We start from the raw sequence: 18071 nt of genomic DNA on the forward strand, positions 1-18071 counted from the left end.
ACAGCTTGTAAATTTTCCTGTTAATAAGTGAAGAGGGTATTCTGTTGGTGGTAGCTAATGCAGCTGTCAAGACTGACAGTCCAGCAGCACTTCCGAGCAAGATAAATGTATATTATTGGGATCCACAGATTACATGAATAATGAGAAGGTATCCAGATAAGTAAGTTACCGAATTTAGTTTTAGTAGGATTATTTTGTGTTGTGAGCATGTCAGTTGAAAAACACACCTCCCAAAATGAATTTGATTTATCTTCACCATTATTTAAGACTTTCATTCTTGCACTAAAATAACTCTTGAAGCCTTTTCTGCCTTCATTACTAGAGAGTAATTTCTTCACAAATTATAGAAGTACATGTAATAGATTTGAAAGAAAATTGTTCACTCATGGTCTGAAAAGCAAATCAGCTGGTATCATTGGTGTGATGTCTATATCTGTTTTCTCACACCTAAATTGCTGATTCTGATTGCTGAAACTGACTGAAGTTTAACAATTTGCCTCTAAAACTGAGCAGAAATGTTCCTGCAGGAATGTTAGCCACTGATATTGATTGTATTGTGTATTGATACACTGCAAGAGGTAATCCTGTGGGTTTTGAGACCTTTTTCAATGAAACATTTCCACCCATGTAGCGATATTTTCCAGTGTTATCCAAGTAATTTTACAAATTTAAGTGATCGTGCAAATTAATGTGAAGAGATTGATTTCAGTCCTGCTGAAGCAGAACTGTTTCAATGAGGAATTGATGTTCACAGCAGCTGGAAATGCTGTATAGCTGTTCACTAAGAGCTGAGCATCACTTCATGTTGTACATTTTCTATCTTGTTAAATATTTCCTATAGATTTAGGTAGGTAATATGTACCTATTGAAGCTGAATCCATCTCACCTATTACAATTAATTGTAATTGTAAATTACAATCTTTATTTTTCTCTTTTAAATCATTTTTATTAAACATCAGTGTGCACTAACTTTCTAATATGTATCACAATTGAAGAACAACACAAGTATTTAACTAGAAAATGTACACTTGCTTTTATGGTAAATCTTGGCTTAATGAAAATACGAAAAGTTTATATCCAAACCTATTTGTCTTTTTTGTCAGACTAAAGTTAACTGTAATTTTTGACTCATCTGTGAAATATCCATGTGACAGATCTATGTAATCTATTCTCAGCTCTTCCATTCTTTCCTTTGTAATGATACAGACTCTGGTAAGCCTGCCAAAAGCAACCCGATTACCTTGAGAAATAAAACTGGCAGAAACCAGCATGTGATGTTCACTGTTATGTTAGAAACTTGGAAACTAAAATGTATCACTATGGTTTTTATCAGATGATCTAAGTGAATCCACAAGTCTACTTGTTACTATAAATTGTCCTGGCAGCTTTACTAAAAAAATAAAATAAAAAATAATAATAAAAAAAAACTTTTGCCAAAACAAACTACTTAGTAAATAATCCCATCAAAATGAGATACTGGAAGCATATCACACAAGTGATGTCTATTCACTAACATCCTGAAGAATATCATATTTTATTCTCTTCCTGAGAATCACTTTATGGACCCAATCGTAAAAGATTATAGGAAGTTCCCATATGAGGAAGTGTAAGAAAGCAAAAACTTCTCCAAGTTTCAAGGAAAGTGCTTGCAGTGTCCTTACTTCTTTGCTTACTGCTTTCAGTTGTGGTTATGGTGGAGTCAGGGTACTGAATGAACTCAGTGAGGTCTAGCTTATGTCCATTCCTTTGAGATCTGTTTCTCAGCCTCAGAACTTACTGATCATGTTAACCCTTCAGTTAAAGGGCTTTCTGAAGGATCAGGCAGATGGCAAAATAATGAGAAACTGGAACCTGTCCCAGTCTGCTTTGCCTTTAGTACTGCAAACACAATGTCTATTTTAGCCAAGCTTATGAGGGCCAGCATGTGCATAAAAGAAACCCTTCATGCAAAGTTCTCAAGAAGATGTATGTAATCTGTCACACTTCTTTGAAACACAAGTGAAATCCAGTTAGACGTTGGAAAGATGGAGTTATGGGAAAAGACAACATAAAGACATCTCTTCAGCCTCATTTTCTCAATCAGTGAGAATAGTTTTTTTCCCTACAAATTTTCCCTTCAAATTTTCTCCAGATTCTGATGTGTTAACTACTTCCACTTAAGACAGACACAAGCAAAGGGTGTGTCTTGCCATCCTAAAGTCGGTGTACAAGTAAATAAGAGGAATTGCGTCCCCTTAGTGCCTGTTGTTCCTCCAGAAATATAATCTCAAATTTGAGGAAGTAGTCAGTAGTGGGTGAGATTTCTTGAGCAGCTATATAAACAGTCAGTCTGCTCTTAAAAAGGTATAAGACCCCATTTTAAACAAACAGTATTAAAGTGAGTGGTGGCCTTTTAATAATTGGGAAATGAAGAAAATATCTAGTACAATATATTTACTTTATCTTACTTTCAGTAAATTATATATTATGTGCATATTAGAGAAAATGTGAATGTTTTGTAATATGCTTCTGTAGCAACTTAATTTTTTTCCAAAGTCTGTAATCTCTTCTACCATGGCAAGAAGGCTTTTTGTTTTTGCTCTTAGTCATTTAATTACACGGCATGAGTGTAATCTCTGACAGAAAAAATCCCTCAATTTAATGCATGATGGTAGGGAAAAAAAGATAAAACATCTAGAGTAAATATATGTTGAAGTATTGGCATTTATTTATGTACTTGCTTCTTGTAAGGTCTTTGAAGTTTGCCAAGCACCTGGTTGCTTTTCTAAGAAAGCCAAGTTTTTGTGATTGCAAAATTGCTTCGCCTTTTTTCGTAAAATTTTTCATCTTTCAAGCTTTAGGTTAATTCTATACAAAAAGCAAAATTCTTGAGACTATTTCTTTATAATCCTGCAGGAATATTTTATATTGTGGTTATATGTAGGTGTTGGCAAATCTGAATATGCTCTTCAATAGAAGAGAAACAATTCTAAAGTTCAACAAAATAATAAAAACTGCTTCATCTTGGGAAACAGTCTTTTTAAATTTTGAAATGTACCCAAGCTACCTATTGTATGCAGAGCTGCTTTGCGTTATTCTTGATGTATCTGCTTAATGATATTTTGTGGAACTTTACTATTAGGTCACAAAAAATGACCAATCTTTTTACTTATTATCTTGGTTTGATCCTATATATGTCTGATTTATTCTAGGGAGCCTTTCATCATTCTCTCAGGAGGCTTGTCATATGACACTGTAGGAAGAAGACCCTGTTTAACAGTTATGCATGGGAAGAGTACTGCTGTGCTAGAAATGGATTATTCTATTGTTGATTTTCTAACCCTCTGTGAAACACCATATCCTAACGGTAGGCTTTGTAAAGATTTTTCTCTGTACTTTGACCTAATTTCTCTGGAGTTTTATCCCATCAGAATATTTCTTACTATTGTCCTTGTTTTATCTCTGGGGATCAGACTGCAGCAGTAGCAACATCTGTTATTCCTATTGTCTGAGGTCTGTTTTTCTTCCCAAAGCATTCATAATAGAAGAGTTCATAATAAAATCTGTTTTGTTTCTAGAAGAATGCTGATTGCTGGTTGCATGTTTTCCTTTTTTTAACCCCAAAAGCAATTGCAGACAAAAAGTAGCATTACAATTTTAAGCTGCTATTGCAGCAGATGTGTTCATCAATATTTATTACTGCACATGAGACCTTTCCAGTCAATGCTAAATCTTGATTAGCATTTGTGTAGTACTCTTAACTTTAGTGACTTTCTTATTCATTCCAATAGTCACACAAAATTCTTCACTAACTTGTAATCTCTCTGTTGCAGAAGGGGATTTCTTTATCATGGATTAGATAGTTGTCCCACATTAGTGCTATTATTTCTGATTCCGGTGTTTTGAGCTGTCAACTTCCATCAGAGTGTATAGAACTGCTTAGCTCAGAATTTGAGAATTTGTCTTTCTGAAAGACAGCAAGCTAAACTTTGACAACTTCCATATTATTTATTTTATATAAATAAGGAAATTTTGGGGTTGGGGGAGTGTTATTGTTCAGTAATTGGTACTTTCAGAATCATGCTTATACAAGTTCACCTGCATGTTCCTTTTCATGTTATATGATCTGTTCAAATGTTTCTAGCAAATTGAAAAAGAGCTGAGGACATAAGCTAAAGGAGTGTGGCTTTTCCAAACTCAGAGTATTCAGAGGAGTGAGTGCATAAATACCTTCAGAAACCGTGTGTCATCTAAATCGCTTCTCTACTCTTGACTAATCAAGTGCAAGGTCTGATTGAGTGCTGTGCATGCAGAGTATGATGTTTATCTATAACTTAACTTTTTTCTTGCTTTTAGACTTTCAGGAACCGTATGCTGTAGTTGTTCTGTTAGAAAAGGACTTAGTGCTGATTGACCTTGCACAAAATGGGTAAGAATCTTGTATAGTCTTTTTAATGGTTGCTTGCAGTAGTCAGCTTGTTGTTGTGATCTTTAGCTTCTTAATCCACCATACTGCCTCGCTGCCCAAAACATAACATTTTGAATATTTAATATAAGTTTTATTGGGTAGAATATAATACTTTTTAAAAGCAGCTTTTCTCAAGTTATCATGTAGTAGATGGGAACAGTATATGCAACTTTTTCCAAAGTTGACTGAAGGAAATTACTAGCAGATCACTTGTGCTTTTTAATTATTAGTTTATTTTAGAGTGAACTAGAGCTCAGCTGGCAAAATACTGCAAAGAATTTTAGGGAAGGGAGCAGGCGTAAGAGTTGTTCTGAGAGGTTGGGTAATTTTGGCTGACAATGAGTGTGGTTGTCATCATATACATACATAAATATTTGTTAATATTATTCCCGAATTGAAAAGTTTTAAGTATTGGATAGTATTGGTAACTCATTACAGATGTAATAACTACCATGTACACACACACGCACAAAAATTGTGTATATACACAAAATTAGAATGGTAATGTATTCCCTCATTCCTTAGTGTGGTAAGAGGTTGCTTAAAACTAGTATCTTATTACAGTTTTCACAACTAAAACTTACCCCATGCATCTTGAAACTTGTGTTACTTTGCCCATAGAACAATCTGTACGCTGTGGTGGGTCTTGCAATTTTTTATCAGAGGTTTCAAAATCATTATAGGCAATAGCCACCAACTATTAATGGATTAGTAGCAAGGGAACTTGACAGATAAGATCTTTGTGATGTTCCTGATTAAAAGTAATGGACCATGTGAAGAACATCCATCTATGGCAGAACAAAAGCTTGTAAATAAGTATTCTCAAAGTCTATGGTGATACCTTAGACAGTAAAGGATCTGTGAAATTTGGAAGAAGGTCAAGTTTAATCCTAATATCTGAAATTGGTTTAGTTCACAACTTTAATGGGAATGGAAACTACTGAGCAGTTGCATTTAGATATTCTACGTGGCCATTTTTTACATTGCCATATGCTGAAGCCAAAATTTGTTTCTGATTAAACCCATGGCATTAAGCTTCAAAAATTCATAAAACAAGTTTAATGGGCTTGAAATAAAATGCTTTTTACAAGTCTTTTTTTCTTAAGTGAAGTAGTTGGCAGTGCCTGAAATCTGAAGATAATTCCTGGTCTGTTTCATGATAAAGTAATAATAATCTTCAGTAGCTATGTTTTTTAGAAGACCTACATGGTCTTTGTTTCACTTGCAATGTGTTAATTCTTTTGCACCTGGAAAAAGCAATAAGATGCACAGGTGCATGCGTAGATGCTACAGGATTTTTCAGATTGCCCCATGCTGTCATATGGATGTAACATATCTTGTTAAAATTAAGCCTCTTTCAGACATTTTTAGAAGAATTTGTAGCTTCACAGATAGCTTTATGTAAAATTATTTGTATGCATAAAGTTTTCATATGTTTTTGCTAACTTTTCCTTTAAATGGGTTGAAAAGCTGTTTCTGATTCACACGCACAAAAAGCATAGTATTAATTTGACTGAAGAGTCCTTTGAGCACAGATAAATATACCCGAATATTATTGACTTTTTTTTTCCACATTAAGGCTCATTAACACGTTGAAAATGAGGCTGTAAAGAACAGCAGTATTGTAAACATATTCTAGGAACAGTACAAACTTCAGGTTCTGTTTAGAGATCTACAGAATCTGTATAGTGTACTCGATGAGAAGTAAAGTTTCATAATATATTCATTCATAATCTAATTTTGTATGCATTTATTTTTCTTTGTACAAAAAGAACCCAAACAGTCTTCAGTGTTTCACTTGTTCTGGATTTAAAATAAATTGTTTTTCCTAGATTGAGTCTTCCACTTTCATCCCTTAAAGGTACCCTATATTTGAGAATCCTTATCCTTTGACAATACATGAGTCTCCAGTTACCTGTTGTGAATATTTTGCTGATTGTCCTGTGGACCTCATACCTGCACTCTATTCAGTTGGCGCTCGACAGAAACGTCAAGGTTACAGTAAGAAGGTAAAACACTTAGTACATAAGTGTTATTTGAAAATTCTGAAAATCAACTGCTCCAAACAGTGTAAGCATGGCCATGCTATGACTAAAGCTCCACCTGACCAATTATTCTGTCTTTGGCTAGTAGATGTCTAGAGAGGACATAGCATATGTCATGCCTGCTTTCCTGATGTGATTCAATTGATTGCCACATCACTGGAAGCTAAGGGTTTTCTTGGAGCATGGGTGTCGTCCATAGACCTTGTTTACTTTTCTTTGCTGTAGACATATCTAGTAACACAGATTCTAATATTTCTCAAGTTCAGAAAGTTATCCATAATAATTTCAGTGGCTTAACTCTGCACTGTATCTTATTTTCTACCTTGGTGTATTTGTTCCTGTATTCAAATTCCTGTACTATATTTCCAAATTTGATCCTGTATTGCATTGATTAATCTTCTAGGAATGGCCTATCAGTGGAGGCAACTGGGGTATGATTACTCAAAGCTATCCAGAGATAATAATTACAGGGTAAGTGACACCATAGTGTAGTAATAACTCACTTATCTGGTTGAGTAGAACTGAGAATATTTTGATCGTTTATAGAAAGAAAAATGTTCCATGAGTGGTTTAATCATTTAAGAAATTATGTTCACTAGACAAGATATTTACATAATCTTGACAAGAAAGTAAAACGTGGAAGAGAAGGTAGGAATAGTATGAAAGCAAGTGTTTTACTATTATGTGTTATTATGATTGTCTGCTATCTATACATCCTGGAATTTTTCCTTTTTCCTTAACTTTTGGAAAATACTTGAACTATGTTTTAAAGCATAGGAAGTCCATTAAATTGTTATTGATTTTTCAGTTCTCAAAGGAAAGCCAAGTTTTTCTTTTAAAAATAAACAACCAAATACTTAAATGTTTGTTTTGATCTTTTTTTTTTTAAACAGGTCCTTCTAACTCTACTGTAAGCAGTAGAAAGGAAATCTAATTTATAACCATTCAGTGCATCACTGAAAGTGAGAGCACCAGTAAAATATTCTTTCAAGAACAGCCCGTTAGTCCCAATGAGGATTACTGTCACCTTCGTACTAAATGTTACGGAGATTTTGAGAGATGATCCTGAAAGTCTAGTCTTCTGACTATGCTTTAAGGATAAAAACAAATTAGAAAACTCATTTACGCTGAAATACACTGAAAGTTAATTTAGGCATTTACTTTGAGTGTCACTTCAAATAATGGCATCATTTTAAGAAATAACGCATGGTAAGGTATGCCAAACTGCTTATGAGAAATGTAGGTAACTCAAATCAGTTTAAAATGGGAAATTATTACAGTGGAATTTCAGTGAGGTAACCTCTAAATGTTTTTTTAATCCTTTTTGTCTAAATACGTGGGACATGTGTTTGTAAATGGTTTACCATAAGTTGTAATGACATTTTGTTTTTTAACAAATACTAATAAATGTCAGTCATATATTTAATCAGTTAATAGCAAAGAGGTCTAACACTCAAACTAACCTTTTTATGATCTTATTAATTTTTAATATTTCATAGGCATGCTGATGGGTCAATCAAGTTTTGGGATGCCTCAGCAAGTAAGTGTTTTCAGCAGAGAACTTTTTTCTGTTCAGCAGGAGTTTTCTAAACTTACTGATTTCTCTAATGGAATGCAATTACGAACTAGTCATTCTTTTATTTCCTGCCTTATGTACAGTCAGCAACTCCATATGAAATTTTGATTTAAACTTAAATAAAACTAACATGATTTTTTAGTTAACCTTTCACTTTTTTTTTAACCACCTCAGTGAAAATCATAGAATCATATGGCTTGGTTTGGAAGGACCTTAAAGATCATCTAGTTTCAAGCCCCTGCCCTGGGCAGGGATGCCACCCACTAGATCAGGTTGCTCATGCTCATTTCAAGCTCTTTGTCCACCAGAACCCCCCAAGTCTTTTTCCACATAGCTTCCCATAGTAAGTTCTTCTCCCAGGCTGTACTGTCTGGGATTACCCCAACCCAGGTACAGCAATCTGTCCTAGTAGTTCAAGGCCCAGCTGGAAAAGAAGTTTTTTTGTATTTTAAATTTCAGAAGTAGCTTATTGACCATACAGAAGAATGCCAGCCAAATGCATCCCTTTTTAGTACTTGGTACTTACTTTACTAACTGAATTTCAGTAAATTATTTCAGCCTAAAATTAGGGCTCTTTTTATATAATATCAGCACCCTGGAACTCAGAGTATCTAAAAATGAGAATTGGAGCCAGTATTTGTGCTAGTAAAGTGATCTACACGTTTGTGAAGAAAGGCAGGAGAACAGTAAAATTCTTTGTAGCACTGAACAAGCCATTTTACATTTTTAAAGGGTCAATTGCCTCTGATGGTCTACACAGCTAACAGTGAGAAATGCAGTAAGAATTCAAATTAGAATGGATTACATTGAGTTAGATATTTTAAATCATCTAGTTCTGACTAAACTTACTCTTAGGGCTTTATAGCTGTCTGAAACAATCTTGGAATCATTATCAGTTGTCTTTTGAAAACTTGTGGAAGACTGGTGAGGCTCCAAAATGCTAAGGAGTGTGTGGGTTTGAACAGATGCAATATATATGTTTAAAAACGGGAAGGAGGAGTATTGGGAGTATTATAGATCTTTAATTTGTTTGGAGTGGGGGTGGAACCTGGAAGAAAGAAAAACTGATTGATTCTCTGTGGTTAAAAATATTACTCAGCATAGATCTGTCAAAAGTAGCTCCTGTCATAGCCATTTTGTTTCATTTTAATAACAGATTAATTAGCCTGTTAAAGTGGAAGCTACAGATATCCTGTGTCTTAATTTTGAACCTTTTTCAAATTTCTCCAACACCACAGCCCTAAAGATATAATAGGGCAATGTGAGTATGTGAGTCGGGTGAAGCTACTGAAATACAGAAGAGCAGAAAGGATAGGTTAGGTTTTCATAGGGATATGATTAGTACTGATGTCAAGGGTTTGGATGACTGATCAGAGACTTCCTGTGAAGTTTGAAAGCAACACTAGGGCAGTTGCAAGAATACTGGAAGAAAGAATTAGAATTACAATTATAATTGAGGTTAATATTACTGACTGTTGAGTAGCATGAGACCATTTATTTGAATATAGGATCAAGGCTATACACTCAAAACTTAGTCTAGAAAAAAAAAGTTATGTGGGAGTGCAGTGTCAGCACATACAAAAATCATTGCAAAAATTGTTTTGAAAAATTGGAGGAATTGAGGCTGTTAAGTTTGAAAACACAAGTAAGAGGCCATGGATTTGAAATACTGTAAGGAGAAAGGGAAGGAATTTCACTTTGTGTACCATAGGCTTAAGTTGTGGTGTGGTAAATATAACTAGTTTTTACCAATATAAAGAGAACCTGAAGTGTTGCTAAACGTGAGAAACTCTGACAGCAGTTTGTAATTTAAGCTTAGCATATATATCTATAGATGGGAAAAGTTTTTGATACTAACTGATCCTGCATTGGACGAGTGGTGCACTGCATGGGTGGTATCAACAGTTACTCATTTTTTTCTACTCTGCTGTATTTTACTGAACACGTGGGCTGTCTCTACCAAGAAACATTTCTAAATTAGAAAAACTATCAAGAGAAAAATATTTGCTTAAATGGGAACTAACTTTTATTTCTCTTGGTTTGCTCCTAGTAACGCTGCAAGTACTCTATAAGCTCAAAACAGCTAAAGTATTTGAAAAATCACGGAATAAGGATGACAGGCCAAACACGGATATAGTAGATGAAGATCCATATGCTATTCAGATCATCTCATGGTGTCCAGAAAGTAGAATGCTGTGCATAGCTGGAGTTTCTGCACATGTCATTATTTACAGGTTCAGCAAGCAGGAAGTGACAACAGAAGTCATTCCGGTAATTTGTATAACTTTATAGGATATAGCTATAATAAGATTTTTGCAGCAATTCAGTTTTTCATTTTGTTAGTAAAACGGACAAAAAAGATCATCTCAAAAGTGGGAGGGCTTTTCATGGAAGAAAAGTAATAAATTATGAAATTCAGCAGAAATAAAAATTACACACCAAGATTTGGTTTTCATTGCCTTTTTCAGATCTTGCTACTGATAATAGTACTTTGCTCTATCAAACCAACTCATGGATCAAAACTTAGTTGAATCAGAGATATATTTTAAATGGAAGTGAATGAGATATGGAGTCAAAGAATTTTCAAATCTTTCGGTTGATGCCTTTTTTTTTTTTTTTTTTTTTTTTGCTTGATTACTAATAATTACTATTTTTCTTGGTAACAATTCTGCAGTATGCAGAACAAGAAGGGGAGAACTGTACAATACATGCCCAAAGGTCTATTAAGGACTTTGCTGTTATTGATTTGATACTATTACAAGTTGTAGAAGACTTGGGAAGACTAGTACAAGAGTTTGAGAAATCTTTTGTTAAATTAGAGACATGCAACTTTGCTTATCTGGATATATGAGCAGAAAGCTAACTTGAAGATGGTTAGTTATCAATGTTCTGAATAAATCATTAGTGGTGATACAGTTCTTATTCTTTCCACTTGAGACAAGTCTCAGTAAAGGAGATGAGCCATGTTTGTTTTTCTTCTAGTGTTTAGTCATGTGTAAGTGTATTCCCTTCTAAAGTAGTAGTATTTTCTAATGGATTTTTAGAAATAAGCAAGTAGCAAGCTGATTCTTTGTTCGAAATGCTTTAAAGTTTACTGTATAGTTATTTGTTTGTCTGAATTAAGTTCTGCTTTGCAGATGAGAATAAGATATTGGAAAACTTTCTTAAAACGGTGCTGCAATTAATACTAACGTTGTTGCAGATCCAACAGAAGAAAATCTGAAATCATGATGAGCTTCTGTTCTTTAAAATGTATAGTCTAGATCGATACAACATTAAAAATTGAATTAAGTTCTGTACGTATAGTGCTACTGAGTGGGTATATCAGTCAAACTATTCACCTGCCTTTGGCTCTTCTTAGTTTCAGCATTCCCAAACTACATAAAATAAGCTTTCATCATAACTAAGAGTATTACATGCACATAATGACAATTAAATGAGTCTTGTATTCAGTATTTCCTTTTATTGTCCTTATTGAGCAGGAAACTTGTAAATGGTGAGAAATAAGTTAGGTTTTCAGGTTTTTGTATGTTCAATCTCAAGTAGCTAGTATTGCTCTATTTCTGAAGACCGTGTGTGTTCAGGTTGTGATATTTGTTAAGCAACTTATCTTTAAAAAGATGGAGAAGTCCTGGATGTCACTTTTAGCACTAGTAACTTTGGTTGCACTTCATTTAATTCATGTATTTTTTGAAAGACAGAATTGACAGATTTTGTTGTTGTTTTTAACTTTATGTTGCAGATGCTGGAAGTACGTCTGTTGTATGAAATAAATGATATTGAATCTCCAGATGGTGAGCAGGTGCCACCTTTACCAACTCCTGGCACAGGTTCCAATCCTCAATCCATTGTTCCCCAGTCTCATCCATCAACTAGTAGTAGTTCATCTGATGGACTTCGTGATAATGTCCCATGTTTAAAGTAAGTATATTCTGTTTTGTTTTTGAGTTTGAAACAAGAAAATTTGTATGCTGATAATATATCTACTTGGAAAAATCTTACAGAAATGTTACTGTCAGTGAAACACATTTGTTACAGCAACATTCTGCAAATATCTGGAAGTTAAATTCCCTTTCAATAAATTGATTCCAATCTTAATTTCTTTAAATGTCCTAATTCCAGTTGATATTAATAATAATAATCAGAAAATAGTTTTATGACTATGCTGCTTGTTTTGGGAAACTTTGGCACAGATGGTAGTATAGATATAGATGCTCATGCTGTAGAACAAGCATTTTAAATAAAAATGTTTAAATTAAATTCCTAAGTTTGTTTGTCAGCATGCAGGCAATGTTTCCAAGAGCTTCAATTCCCCCCCGCCTCCCCACCCCTCAAGCTTTTTATTTGTAACTGGTCTACCATCACAGTCATCTTACATTGCTTTGAATTTTTTTCCCTATTGTTAACTTCTTGTTTGTGTTTGTCTAATACCTTGTGCTTCTGTTTTCATTTTCCATATGCTTCTTCCATCCACATGCCTCACTCTTACATCCTCTAAACCAGAGTTCTTTTAGGAACTCAGAAAAGAGTTAGTGCCACCTTCCTTTTAGATGCTGTTCAAGTCAGTACAGAGTGCAAATACTGTACTTTTTCTGAAGAAGAGAGAAATGGAGTTTGTGATCATTGCTCAATTTATTTTCAACACAATAATGAATCAAAGGGGCTTTTAAAACACTGGATGAGCAGTTCTGAGGTAGTTTTCTGTTTTTGGTTGATTTTCTTTGCAGCTATCCAAACTTTCAAAAGTTCAGTGAATTCTGAGCCTGTAAGGAAAAAAAAAAAAAGATTTTAGAGAGTCAAAAAGATATATTTTGCTTACTTTGCAGAGTTAAAAATTCTCCTCTTAAGCAGTCTCCAGGTTACCAAATTGAGCTAGTTATCCAACTAGTGTGGGTGAGCGGAGAACCTCCTCAGCAGATAACCAGCTTAGCAGTCAATTCAGCATATGGCCTGTAAGTATATTCTATGCAATTTTGTTTTTCATTATCTTGTTAATGTGGCAGCTATTAAAAATTAAGTCAGTGTGTTCACATGACTTGCACAGCAACACGAGATGCAATCAATTTCCTGTGCTTAAATTTTGTGGGTCATGGCAGAGTGATTGCTGATGATGCTAATGTCAGAAACAAATCAGCATCATTCTTCCTTGTGTTTGCACTGTAGAGCTAAATGTCAGTTAAGCCTCTGTCAGATAGGTTGGCACATACAATGACAGTGATCTACTTTAGTCAGTGTCACATCTTTATACAAAAGAACACAAACAATTCTGCATTCTAAAATTATAATTTATACAGATTCTTAATTTAGGGCAACTTATTAAAAATAGTAATAATAAAGTAAGAAAAAAATAGGAAGTCTTAAAATTCTTAACAGCAAAAAAATATCAAAATTGAAATTATACCTATATTTGACTAGCATTATCTTCCCTTCCACTTATCTTTTTCCAGAGTAGTTTTTGGAAACTGTAATGGTATTGCCATGGTTGATTACCTGCAGAAGACAGTGCTCTTGAATCTTGGCACTATTGAACTGTATGGCTCCAATGATCCTTATCGTAGGGAGCCACGATCTCCCCGAAAAACTCGGCAGCCATCTGGGGGTGAGTTATTCAGCACTTATTTTAACCAGCTATGTCTATCTTCTGAGTTTATCAAGGCTAACAGTGTCTATTCTTTGCATACAAGTATGCTTTTGCCGTTATGGTTTCATCCTTTCTTCTTGATCATCACTATTGCAGGTTTGTTACTTTTTCCTTCAAAAATAATACTCAATAAAACAATACTCAGTAATGCGTGATATCATTGTTAATGTTTTCTAGTGTAATGTTAGTTTTTTAAAAAACAGATGGAAACGCATGTTCTGTGTATGTAGATGTAAGTTACAAACACTCAGTAGATTTATGCCTTTAACACAGCTTGAAGTCATTTCTTCTGCTAAGCCTAGTATCCATGTCACATGCATGTATAAACCTATTAATATTAGCAGATAGTCACTGTATCTGCTGAGATCATTTTGCATCCTATTTTAACCTTTGTTTAGAAAGGTCCATGATAATCTAAAGAGTGTTATAATATTGTACATGCTCTTATATTAGTTTCGGAGGAAGCCTTTGATATAAATAAATCAATTAAACTTCACAATCCAAATGAGTAAAATAGAAGCTTTTTTTGAAAAATGAACTTGACTTCAAAAGTATACTTAAGAAGGGTGCTTCTTTGCAGTGGAGGAGGAAAATGACCTTTCAGTCAGAATTCCAAACTTTTTGTTGCCAAAATTAAAAGTTAGAATTTCAAGATTTTCTCCTTCTTGTTAGTTAGTGGATAATTTTAAGCTAATTTGGAAAGCAGCTAAAGACAGGGCTATCAACAAAGTCACTGCTTCCCCCATATGATTACCATTTGATGGGAAATTATTGATGTTCAAAAAACTTCTTCATGCTCTAGAGTTGGTTGGTTTATTTTAACTGATCCAGAATAAAGTTCAAGTAACATTTTATCCAAGTGAAAATTGATGCTCCAGGAAATTTTAGTAAAACATTGGTTTGAGAAAGATGTAGTTAACACCAGTCAGCTTACTTCAACTGAGAAAACTGCTTTAAAAAAGCATTAGCACAAAGCAGAACATAAGCAGTTCTTAGCCTGTGTCAGATAAGATATACTTTAAGTATAATTTAAACATATTTCTTTCTTTCTCAAAGATATATATATATATAACTTTGCAGCTTCACTGTGTTAATTGCACTTGGTAGTAAAGGGCTTAACTTCTACCTCATGCATTTATGTATTAACTGCATTTTTAGTGTTAAAAATTGCTTCTCTTGCCTTTTATTATTTTAATGTTCAGCATAAATCTGAGTTAACACTCTGGCTACGATGTTCATGAATCGAGTCTTTCTTGCTCATGAATGTAACTGTCACATGAAATCATATAATTTTTCATCTTACATTTTAATACTAATGACCTGCATGGCAAGAGCGTTTTCTAAACCTGGTTATACAAGTTGTTGAGCTGGCTTTTCTCTCTCAAATGTACTGTTAGTGTCTCCGTCTTTCCTTTTCTCATTGCTGCATAAAGGTATGCTGACTGTGGCTTCTTGCATGTGCGGCCTTTCTAACTTATATTCAGAGTCTGTGAAAAAGCTTCGCACCTCTTATATAAGTAAGTCATCTCATGGCAATAAAATATTTTTGAACATCTGAACCTGATTTTTTTTTACTTGCTGTTTATTCACCAGAAATATTTTTTGTTATTCCATTATAAGTAATTGTTTTAGTTTTAGAAACTGATTTTAATCAATCATACATCTATCACTTGTTCATGGCTTCATTGAAAGAAACTGGAAGGAAAAAAGCAACCATGATAATAGTCTATGTACTGGCAGGAGAGAGGAGGAAAGCAAGAACCTGTCTCATAAGTTGCTGATGTCTATAGGCTCAAGATCTGACTCACCAAATCCAGTGGTCCTCTGAGGCTAGAACCTTCTCTTGCTTGGTCCCCATCCTGGCTGAAAAAGCTTCAGAACTCGTGTTACAAGATGACAACACTTATTTATTTACTTATTAACATTGTAATGGTGATTTGTCCATTAAAAGTGAAAGCTTACTTCTGTGAAGAAATTGCTTGTAGGGTTTAAAAGTTCAGGTGTTGGTGCATTGCACAGCCCTGTAGGGGGCTGATGGTAGCCCATCAGAGCCATGAGTTACCCTCAGGGCTTCTCTGATGTGTTCCAGCAGTCACAGCATTCAAGAATTCAGAAAATATAAAGTAGATTTTAAAAGTGCAATGTGCATTTTTCTAGTATGCTAGTTTTCTCCAGCCCTTGGGCTGTAATCCGACCACCTTATAACAGGAGTGTAGAATAAAACTAAACCCAAGGAACAGTGAGCAGGGTGGGGGAAGGCATACTTGAGACTGTGGTCTAGTTTTTTTTAGTTTCTCTCTGTGGTTTTTCCAAAAGAGAAAAAAATAAATGCATTTCAAAGATGGTAGGCTTAATAGCCAACTATTTCTTTCTTTATGGTCTTCCGTCATCTGCTGCCAAGGAACAGTTAGGCATGAAAGAAACGCTTCCACCTTGAGATGATAAAGAACTGATAGCTGGGATCTGATGCTCCTTTGACACTGTGAAGGGAAGCAAAAGATGGGCAGAAGTTCCAGAACTGCCTTCTGAAGCCAACAATTGAAAATCTGAGTTTACCTGGAATATTTGTAGGTTAGAATGGTTTTTTTGAGAGTTGGTTTCTTAACCAAGTAGTTGATCCTGCCTTCCTTCACCATCCTTTCCAAATTTTGACTAGCTAGAGCTGCACACTCACTTTCTATAAAGACTGAAATTAATTTCTCTAGAGTTATTTAACATCTCTAATGATTTCTAGTTTTCTAGTTCTTGCTGTTATCCAGACTTTGGTAGCTTAAAAATAAATAATTATTGTTGTATATGTTTACAAAACTCTGTTAAGCTAAAGCATAATTTTTTGCTGTATTTATGGGATTGGTGCTATATGAGCTAGTCAGTGCACTTTGGGGGTTTGTGTTCTCCAGTTCTTGAATGTTAATATTGGTGTTTAGTGCCTTCAAAAATACAAGGAACTTATGCTCACTCGTTTGTATTTCAAGCCTACATTCATTGAATTCTTTTGTTTTTGTCTTTAAAGCATTTCTATTTTAATACATCTGAAGATTTGTATGCATAAGACTTTCAACTGCTGTACAGTTCTAGTAACCTTCAGGCATTACTAGTACTCAGTACGTAAATCTTCCTAGAAAAAGAGTTTGTGTGCTTAATGTGGATGTTTTAGAGAAACTTGAGTGTATTTCTCATTCTTTGAGACAACAACAGCATTAGAAGGTAATCATTCTAACCTATGTAGGCGTTCAGACAAATTATTAATTAGTTGTTTGAAGTTCAGGTTCAGACAGTGTGACAAAGCGGCATATTGCTACTGTCCATAGTATCCAAGATTAGCAAAACCAAAGATTAAATGATTTCATGATAGAGGAAAAAAATATTCTGTTATTCAACCATTTCCACAGATTTTGACCAAACAAAGCAAGAAGAGTTGATCCTTCCTCAGTAAGAACCCTGCTATTTCGTATGTTCCAGCATAAATTGTAAGCAGATGGTCTAAATGGTCTATTAAATAGACATTTATAATTTACTAAATGGCATGTTCTGAGTTAATCAGTTGAAAATTCAGAAAGATTTTCTTTATAAAAAAAAAAAATAATAAATCATACACTAAGAGCTATGTATTTTCTAAAGTATGAGTAGAAATGCAAGATTTTCCCTTCACTTGTGATACAAGAATATGATGTATGTTTCTGTCATCTTTTTACTTGGGAAAAGAATTTCAGGGTCGCATCTTAAAGCAACATCTATTTAGAGTCAAGGTACTCCACACTAGCTTGACTGTGAACTGACATTTCAGACTAGTTCTACAGGTACGAGCTATGGTTGGGATTGTATTTTGCAATTTCAGTGAATCTTACCAGGTATTTTACTAGTGTTTTAGGTGACAGTTTATAGGTTGTGAAGCATGCAGTATGTGTTTTGTGAAGGCCTGCTAAACAACGTCTTCAGGTGCTTGTCATGGATAAAAACGAAGTCAATCTTAATCTTTAACTCGTGATTGTGGAAGAAAAAAGTTAGCTTTGGCTGTATGCTGAAATGTGAGAAAATTTTCTACAGAATGATGAGAAATCTATTCATAGTGGCTGTTAATACTGTTTTGAGATCCTTGCTTGATATACAAATTCCAAAATATGACAGGAGAATAGAGTCAGCAAGAAGACAGCCAGTACTGATACCAAATATCACACACTTCAAAATTTTATGACTACACAAAAGAACTACAAATAGCAGTTGTTGCTTGCTTAGTCCCATAATTTTGAGTTCACAGAAGACACCAACCTTATTAACTCTTTCAAAGCTTATTATTGGTGGGAGTTGCAAGGGTTTCTGTGATTTTTCAACGAGTACAATATACTAGAAATGTATGTATGT

General features: G+C 34.3%; 1 protein-coding gene across 7 annotated transcripts in view; it reads left to right on the forward strand.

Moving 5' to 3' along the window:
• The window catches only part of STXBP5 (syntaxin binding protein 5), a 111995-nt gene that overhangs the window by 61378 nt on the left and 32546 nt on the right, over positions 1–18071 (forward strand). For 4 of the 7 annotated variants that reach the window (XM_032185452.1, XM_032185453.1, XM_032185456.1 and 1 more), the window contains exons 10-18: positions 3192–3346; positions 4336–4408; positions 6309–6456; positions 6896–6963; positions 7992–8032; positions 10119–10339; positions 11811–11989; positions 12895–13020; positions 13516–13667. In XM_032185452.1, coding sequence (XP_032041343.1) covers positions 3192–3346; positions 4336–4408; positions 6309–6456; positions 6896–6963; positions 7992–8032; positions 10119–10339; positions 11811–11989; positions 12895–13020; positions 13516–13667 — 1163 coding nt within the window. Of the gene's footprint in view, positions 1–3191; positions 3347–4335; positions 4409–6308; positions 6457–6895; positions 6964–7991; positions 8033–10118; positions 10340–11810; positions 11990–12894; positions 13021–13515; positions 13668–15142; positions 15227–18071 lie in introns of all 7 variants that reach the window. The other 3 variants (XM_032185451.1, XM_032185454.1, XM_032185455.1) reach the window with 1 other exon arrangement.

This window comes from Aythya fuligula, chromosome 3 (genome assembly GCF_009819795.1).
Source record: "Aythya fuligula isolate bAytFul2 chromosome 3, bAytFul2.pri, whole genome shotgun sequence".
NCBI lineage: Eukaryota > Metazoa > Chordata > Aves > Anseriformes > Anatidae > Aythya > Aythya fuligula.